Below are 9,479 nucleotides of genomic sequence, written 5' to 3'. Positions count from 1 at the left end.
GGCGTTCTGTTGATTTTTGTCATTTGACTGCAGACGACCAACATGGTCCCGTCTCCTTCTGATCGTCTCGTGATAGGTTAGAGACTCCATTTTCATAAACGACAAATATCGTAATTACCGCGAAGAACCAATCTCTTGGATCTTAGACACGAAGACGAGAAGCGGTGATGTTCTGAGCAAATTATTGAGATTTTTGCAAAATGTTTGCTACATCTAAATTGCAAAAAAGAGATAGAAAATACAGAAAATGCAAATAAAGCGCAATTAAACGCGAAGTAACAATAACAAAATATTATATTTCAAACAATAGTAATATGAAGATATCATTTTCTTTTCTTTCGCAAATAAAGGATTCTTGTGCCCAATTTTTACAATGGAACAATCTAGATTGAAGGCAAACATTCAAATAAAAATAAACTGACAGAGGAAACGGTTTCTCGAATTTTTGGCGGATACGTCGCGCCTCGACAACGAGAGCAACACTTATCTCGCGAGGAACAAACATGCATACTTTCCTGAGCGTAACAGACGCAAATATTAACTCGGAGAGGTGACATGTCGGCTGCGGCTAGATCCGGTTTCGCGATCACGCGATTTCGGTCCACGAAGAGGAACACTTCCCTGCGACCTTGGTAGACGGGTTTTTTTCCATCGATAACAACGTTTTTTTCCGATCGAGACAAAATCACGATCGATCGACATCGACGTCGATCAAAGCTCGCGACGCGATTCGGTTTCGGAACCACCACGTGCGGGTCCGCGTACGTCGTCCGCGAGGACTAATCGAGAACCTGGGCGAAACCCACGCGTGGGCGGACTGGTGAACGTCGTGTTCACTTTCGAACCCACCAACCGTCGTACAAGTGTGAAATCGACTCGTCTGTCGATTGGTCGAGGAAAGTTGTTGAAGGCGTCACCCGACGTCAAGGCGATCGGACGACCGATGAAATCGTACCCGACCAATGGACACCGTTCACGGCACCGCCATGCTGCACCCGTGAGCTCCTAATTTAGCGAGTAATTAGCACCCGGCGAGCGCGAACGACGGACGCGGACCGGTGCGTCTCGCACGAGAAACGGAGAGAGAGAGGCGCGTGAAGCGACGACAAAGAAGCAGATATACCGCCGGTCAGTCTTCGGCGAGTCTTCACCGACTAGTGTGAAATATCGCGCCCAAGTGTTACGAGCCTACGGCCACGCGACGCGGCTTCCTCGCGATCGCGGCTACATCCTGACGAAAACTGCCTGGTGCCGACGATTTTCCTTTCCCCCCTCTGTCGCTGCCCCGCCGCGTGATCGCGCCCGTTTTTCTCGCGACACCTCGCAAATTCGACTCGCGAATCGATCGTGCCATTAATAGGAAAAACAATCCCGAAAAACAAAACCTTTACCCTCTCGCGGTTGTGAAAGCCTTTTTGTTTGGAGAACACATATATTTCGCGATTAATGATTTTTGATCAAGCATCAAGGTTTTGAACACATCAAAGTTTCGGTTGGACATAGCGAAAGAGCAAAATAGTTAAAAGTGACGTGGTGGAGAACGCTGAAGATGCAGCCGGCGAACGGTTCGCGAACGCCGGGCTCTCCGACGCGATGTCACGAGCGCGATCGGGAGCGCGAGAGGGAACGCGAGCAAGAACGCGATCGCGAACGGGAGCGCGGCGGAAGGCAAAGTCGGATGAGCCCGGAAGAGGATCGGGATGATCGTGAAGAGCGGGGTGCGATCACGAGACAGAGCCTCGGACCACCTGTCGCGATCTCGGGAAATCAAGGATTGCCGCTGTCCTTGTCCCTGGAAGACCGCGAGCTCTGGACCAGATTCCAGTGCATTACGAATGAGATGATCGTCACGAAAAACGGAAGGTACACATATGTGTTAATCGGACAAGTGATAAGAATTAATATTAGGAGAAAAAGGCTAAAAGAGCCGTTGCTAGTTGATCGTGCAATGTATTATGTTATAAAAATTATAAAGACAAATTATTACATTTTATTACAATATCATTTTAACCATCCGACTTAATTTAACTATATATTCAGTTTTAATCATGGACTCTACGATTTTTAAGAAACTCTCCATGTGCATTATAAAGGCATTCTGTTGAAACATTTTTTATCTCTGACTTTTCCATGGTTCGGTATTGGACATACAGTTTCGGCTTAAAAAACAATGCTAATTAACAATCTTGCTATATGGAAAAAAGTTTTTTTGTTGAAATTATTTGTCAACAAAAAGTTTAAGAATATCTTACGTATATCGTCTTATTTGTTTGTAAGGCTCTTTGACACATGTGAAACCGTTTATTATGATTTTTATTTGTAACGACACTGATGAGGGTCTAACATAGGCAGAAACGTTTGTCTTTGTAATTTTATAATATAATATATTGCACAAACAACTAGCAACGGCTCTTTTCGCCTTTTTCTCCTAATATTAATTGTTAATTTAATGGAGCCTTAGTATTATTATTAATATTTGTGATAAGAATAACTTAATCAAATTTGCAATGAAGACAGATACAAGCTAGATCGCCGATGTTTGGTAAAAAGAATTTATCATAAACACACTTTATTCAAAATATATTTGTCAAAATTTAATTTGTAGTTCGTAAGCTGAAAAAGATCCAAAAAAAAAAGATCGAAATGTACTGTATTTTCAGAAACTGAAATTAAACAATTTATGTTTGTATTTAAATAATGTTGCCTGAATATTTGTGATGTCTCGTATCATCTTTTTCGATAATTTTTAATTCCGAGAATTTTTCATATTGTTATAGCAAGAAATGTTGCCATTAGATTTAACAAAAGAGAAATATTTCAGAATTAAGTGCCTAAATTTTGTCATTAAATTTTTACTTTGAAACAGCATTTTTTTATGTTTTTTTATCTCTATAAAAAAGAAATTTTTATACTCCGATCAATACTTCGCGTTTAGCAATAACGGTCCGACGGGAGTCTCTCATTTGTATACTTATTGGTAGCATATTGATATGTTGCAAACAAAGTTATAAAAAATGCCATTAAAGTTAAAATATTGCAGCGATAATATGTAAAAGAAATGTAAATATAAATCTTATATAATTCTTGCTTTTTCTGCTGTCTTAATATTACGTTTCTCTCAGTTGGAGTTAAGAATTCAATAATAATCATTGTTCTGCGATCGAAAATCCTGCGGTCAAAAAAAACAAAGACTAAATCAGGCTTGTTGGCCGATTTTACGATCAGAAATATTTTCGAAAAATGACAAAGCATAAACAAATACTTAAACAAATACTTAACGTCAAAAGTCCATTTTATTGTGTAGACAAAAATGTTGCAACACCTTTTTCTTTATACCTAAGTTTCGGAATGCCAGTTTGAAAAAGTCGTAAAATATCTCTTCTGTATTATCTTAATTATCCAAATATCATTAGCTGTGATTATTTGTTGCAAAGAAATAGATCGAGCCATAATATAGTTAATGTGAACATCAAACTTGAAGTAACTTACATTTGGCACATAAAATCCATGAAACTCCGCAATATATTTATTTCCCGCATAAAAGAGTACGTATATGTAGCTAAAACATGCAATTAAGATATCAAAATGAATGATAAAGGTTCGATCTCCGTAGAAAGACGGAGTTTCCTGAGATTATTGTGGGAAGATTCAGCCGTCGGCAATAAAACTTTATGAGGCTCACGATGCCTCTTGTAAAATGTTCTCCTGCCGTGCTGATGCCTGTGAGCAAGCACTTTTACCTGCACATCCGCACAACAGTCGACAAACCGTAATCGCTTTTATTAATGCATACCTCGTAAATGTAGTCGCGCTGTAGACACACTGTCCGCGAGACGGTCTTTTGATCCACGCCGTGAGGATTGTCGATCTTTCCCAAGCGCGCAACAGATCTTGGAGTTTTACGATTGGTGTTTGACATGCGTTTTTGACATGTCACTTTCGTCCGCAGGAGGATGTTTCCCGTGGTGAAGGTCATTGCACGTGGTTTGGAACCAGCAGCTATGTACACCCTGCTACTGGAATTTGTCCAAATCGATCCTCACAGGTAACGAAACAATTGCATCCTTCGTTAACGAAAAAATAGCGATAAAAAGGCGAATAATTTAAAGTCCTTCGCGAAAGTTAAGAGTTTTATAAAAGAGATCTTTTTTCTGAAAATATAAAAATTAAGTTAACAAAATAGAACAATTTTTCATGTAATAAATAAAAAACTTACGTCATAAACACAAAACTTTGCAGCAAATGCTCCGTGCTTGAGATCAGGTCAATTTTTAATCTTTACGTATTGTAGAATAAATTTTTACACCTTATTTTCAATTTATAATATATACTTATGAAGTAAATGATATTTATGAATATTTAGTAAATGATAGTATTATAAAAACACTCATATATAAAATCTTCGTTTCACGAGTCTTGTGTACAAATATATCTCAATATTCTTCTCATTTTACACTTTTACAATTTTAAAAGTATAAATCTCGAATAATTCGGCGAAAATTTCCATTACTTCTTAATCAATTAACATAACATTGTGCAAGCTGCAAAGCTGAAGTAGAGTATAAAGGGAACAGCGTCGAAATATTGCGCAGGCAATGCACGGATGGACGCGTTACCGATTTGCGCTGATTTATCTCGCAAGCAGCAGGAACGGGGGGCGCAAAGGACACTAACAGGTCGTAATTACCGTACCCCTTTCGTTCAAGCATCACGTAACATCGCTAAAGCCGATTCTAAACTTGTTAGAGCGTTATTTTTAACTCACTGGCGATTCGTCATCGTTGTTGAACGAACCGCGAGAGGTATTCGAGAGCTCACAATAGCTTTCGCAAAACAATCTCGGAAGATGATCGAAAAAGAACGCAAAGGACGATTCCTGTCAGTCGCGGAATTTTTTTTCGCCGTATTGGTTCGTGCAATTTTCCTAAACGTATCTGGTATGCACACATTTCCTCGCGTTCACATAAATCATGCGTAAATGCGGAAATGATTTGTCTTTAATCGAATTAATGTCAGGTGGAAATACGTCAACGGAGAATGGGTGCCAGGTGGAAAGGCGGAAGTGGCCCCGCCTAATCCGATTTACATACACCCGGAGAGTCCGAATTTTGGGGCGCATTGGATGAAGGAGGCAGTATCGTTCGCCAAAGTCAAACTAACAAATAAGTCGAACGGCAACGGGCAGATCATGCTGAACTCGTTGCACAAGTACGAGCCACGTGTTCATTTGGTCCGAGTGGGTGCCGAAGAACAGAGAACGGTACGTTATTTCTTCGTTACTTCTTCTTTCTTTGTGTCACTGGTATCATTATTTTGAATGCAATGGCTCTTTATTCTGCTTAATTATTCTCCTTATCGCAAACTGCGATTACTTCATTGTTCGTGTAGGTTCTCACGTACCGTTTCCCTGAAACACAATTCATCGCGGTGACAGCTTATCAGAACGAGGAAGTTACGAGTCTGAAGATCAAATATAATCCTTTCGCAAAGGCATTTCTGGATGCCAAGGAGAGGCCTACCGATTCACAAGCTTATCCACAATGTAAGTAAGGCGCATACATAATACAGGCATACGAGTGAGAAGAACAAAAGCAGGAGATTGTGATTACGGTGGTGAAAAGATGCAAATAAACAATTAAATTTTAAGATACTGAATCAAGTGTTTTTTGATAATACGAATAGCATTTTGCAGACGCAAGTACGCTGTTTCTGCCGCAACCTACAATGGGATACGAATACAACACTGCGTCGGCGATAGCCGCGGCGCAAAATCAAGTGTCGGCTTGCGTTAGCAATCACTTTTCGAATTCGTGCACCGTTACGACACCGTCCGGACACAGAAGCACCTGCAGAGCAACGCCTTACACCTTGAGACACAAATATGTTCAGGATGGTAAATAAAATAATTCCATTTTTTCTTCTAATTGAAATCTTAATTCAACTTTGAAATTTTTATCAATTAAAAATTCTATAGCTATTATATAAGAAGATATTTTCAACATAAATTACTAATTTTAATATCTGCGACAATGTCACAGAAAACATACAATATTCTATTATACATACATGTTATTTAAAAAAAAAAAAGATATAGTGTATCTACGAAACAAAAAAATTTAGAAGAGATAAGCTGAATTATTTTCTGTCCACCAGAACAACATGCGGACGCGTATACGCCGATGCCGCTTCTGCATTCCACGGCTTACGTGACAGCTCCGGCTTGGTCACCGCGTAGTCCAGAATCTTTGCAAAATCTCAATTCCACGTGCTTACCGCCAACCGCGCCGCAGGAGTGGCCGACATCGCCGTCACCGTCGCCGACGTCGTCAGCACACGCGGTACTGGGTAGGGCAGTGGTCGGCACCGCGTCCACTGCAACCACCATCACCGGATGCGCCCTGTACGTACCATCAAATTTGCCGTCCCAGGAACAACAGGGCGGGCATTGCGCTGAATCTTCTTGGATTCATCCTACCGCGCTAGATCAACAGCAGCAGCAACAGCAGCAGCAGCAGCACCAACAGCAACAGCAGTCCTATCTGAACTTAAATCTTCATCTGCATCATCAGATGTCTTCTTACGGCTCCGTTCCGCACACAGGGCTGCATCACGGTTTGCATCCGCAGAGCGGAGAGCCCATTGCTCCGGCGGACGCGAGCGAGTATGTTCACGAATACCATCACGCGTCGCCAGTGCAATCAACCACCCCCGATCAGCATCGTCACCAACAGCCGCAGCATCATTCCCAAGCGCAAATGTTGCACTTGCAAGCTCTACCGCAGACGGAAACTTCTTCGCCGGTCAGTGTGGAGTACGACAGCCCGCCTAAGGAGCATCCCCATCACATCCCGATGGCCTACGCCGAGCAAACTACGGACGCTTTGAGCGAAGTGCAGTCAAACGATGACAGAAGATACTTGACTATTGTCGACCGTCATCCTAACCATCATCATCATCATCATCATCACCATCATCACAATCATCCTCGACAGGATACGGAAATTGCTGATGAGCAGCCGAACGCTTGGACGCCGTTGACGCCACCACCCGCGCCGCAGACCACCGCTATTTGACTCGACTTCATCTACGCAAAATTTCGCATTACGCATTGCACGCAAAAACGCTCTTCCGAGTTTACGCGTGATCGCGGATAAGATTGTCGACGTATGATTCGTTCGTCGATGCTAAACGTAAGCGCGATGATTAATCGAAGAAATATCATTGCGCATAGATATTAAAGTATCGAATAGTATCGATCCGTCCTAAATAATGTAGTGTTTCGATTAATTTTAATCAACTGCGAATATATTGTTAGTGATTATATCAAGTATGTCAAAGAGAAATAAAGATCAGATAAAGTACTTTTTTCTTACTCGTGCAAGAACGTTTGTTTCCTTCATATGTTATAAACAGAATTTTAATATTATTATTTTTAATATAATATATAATTATATAAATATGATGTAGATATAATATTTCTCAAATATGATAAAGTTTTAGCAGATTGTTTCGCTTCAGCATCAGCCTTTAATGTTGATTTTCTAATCAATTTATATCAAAGTAGTATAATTGTGAGAAAAAAGATTATTTATCGTAACTATTTTATTTCTTTTAAACATATAATACATTCTTGTCTAAGTTTCCCTCATTAAAACTCTATTAAAATAAACTATAAAATTAGATAAAAAGTGTAAATTTGTTATTTATTATACATTACTCATTATATATTACTTTGAAAATTTTATTTGTAAAAACTTTTTTTTTTTTAATATTTCGAAAATTACTAATATTTCAATATCTTTGCTAACAAAAATTTGTCACAGAATTTATTATTAAAAAGTAATACGATAAAAATAAAATACTTTTATATCGTCCTGATTATTCTATTTTATTCACAGCAGGTAAGAATCTTACTGTGGACAGATATTCACAGGATATAAGTTAAACTCCTGAATTTCCAACAGAAAGTAACACGCTTGTGTTGCACAAGAAGAAAATTTTTGTTAACTATTAGAACTGCATTTTAAGTATATATAATTGTATATAATTAATACATCAGAAAAAAGTTTTAAAAAATAATTTAAGTTTGTAAAATGCTTATTGTTCCTCAATATCGCTATTTGCATTTATTTTACAATTAGAATTAACAAAGAAACCTCGTAAGCTCGAAAATTTAAATTAAAGGCACAGAATAGATATTAATAATTAAAAAGTAGAGAACTTCAGTTTGCTTGAAATGCTAAAAATGTATATATATTTTTTGCAAAACAAATATAATGCAATTAATATTCAATGTGCAATGTTAAAGAAAAATGTACATTTTAATTATGAAAATAGTAGATATTAACTGTATTGTTACAATAATTGTGCTATTATATGTTAATGTTCCTTATTCACATTTGATTCTTTCATAAGAAATTAAATCTTTTTACTTTTATAATTTCGACAAAAACACAGTGAGATCATACAAAAAAATCTTACAAAGATAAAAAAAACGCCAAGTGTACATAAAAATAAGCAAATTTATATCAACAAAGATTTTATATAAAAAATAAATATGAAATGCAATTAATCAAGTACTAATATATTATAAACTTCATAATGGACACTAAACAATTTAGAGTTTTTTTTGCGTTGTAATTTAATGAAACAGAATTAAAAGATTAGTATTAAACTATACAAAAATTTGACAAGAATCATAGTTACAGCTCTTTTCTCTAGGCTTAATACTAGAATAAAACGTAAGTAATTGGCGTGAAAATTATTATCTTGCAAATTATATTACACCTTCCCAGACATACTTTGTACTTCAGAGTTTTCAATTCCTTTTTGAGTGCGAATTATAAGCATTTGTAGTTATCAAATAATTTTGTACAATTTATTGTTAATCAAAGAATGCAAATATTTGTTCTAACAAAAATTTGCAGTATAAAAAATAATAACTAAATTAAATAAATATTAACTAAACTAGATTAACTAACGTTCAAAAGAGAGTCCGTAGTCACTGATTTTTTTTCCGCATTCCAACTTTCGTAATTCTATCTTTTTCTTAACAGCATCAACTTTTTCTGTCAGATCATATTTCACGAATTCAAGTACCTAGAACAAAATATTTCGACAATATCAATAAATTTACATTCTCTCGGTATTACAATTTGAGAGCAAAATTTACTGTGTTAAACAAATCAGATATCAAAGTGTTATTTGAGATAAAAAGATGTACCTTATATAATTGATCTACAATATTCTGGTGCGTAATTATAACAATTAATATTGCAGTCTGCATAATTTCTCTACAAAAGCAAAGTAATAAGTTTAATAAATATAACAAACATTCATAAATATAGTGACATATTCAAAAGAAAAATGTCATTACATTTTTAAATTAAATTTAAGGGCAAACGATAAAATCATGCTTTTGAGCATTATAAATATATAAAAGCACACTTTATCGTTCCGTGCATGTTTTGCAATAATAA

At 37.2% G+C, this 9,479-nt stretch overlaps 1 protein-coding gene across 1 annotated transcript; it reads left to right on the top strand.

Moving 5' to 3' along the window:
• The first annotated feature begins 380 nt into the window (after nucleotides 1-380).
• Nucleotides 381-7,481, top strand: LOC105672565 (T-box transcription factor T). The gene is made up of 6 exons (XM_012367594.2): nucleotides 381-1,863; nucleotides 3,950-4,045; nucleotides 5,017-5,260; nucleotides 5,389-5,542; nucleotides 5,693-5,893; nucleotides 6,154-7,481. The coding sequence occupies exons 1-6, from the start codon at nucleotides 1,550-1,552 to the stop codon at nucleotides 7,071-7,073; spliced, it is 1,929 nt and encodes a 642-aa protein (XP_012223017.1). The 5' UTR covers nucleotides 381-1,549; the 3' UTR covers nucleotides 7,074-7,481.
• The last annotated feature ends 1,998 nt before the right edge of the window (nucleotides 7,482-9,479 follow it).

The sequence above is a fragment of the Linepithema humile genome, chromosome 1 (genome assembly GCF_040581485.1).
Source record: "Linepithema humile isolate Giens D197 chromosome 1, Lhum_UNIL_v1.0, whole genome shotgun sequence".
Lineage (NCBI taxonomy): Eukaryota > Metazoa > Arthropoda > Insecta > Hymenoptera > Formicidae > Linepithema > Linepithema humile.
Note: the sequence above shows the minus strand (reverse complement) of the source record. Positions and strands in the feature narration are given on the sequence as shown.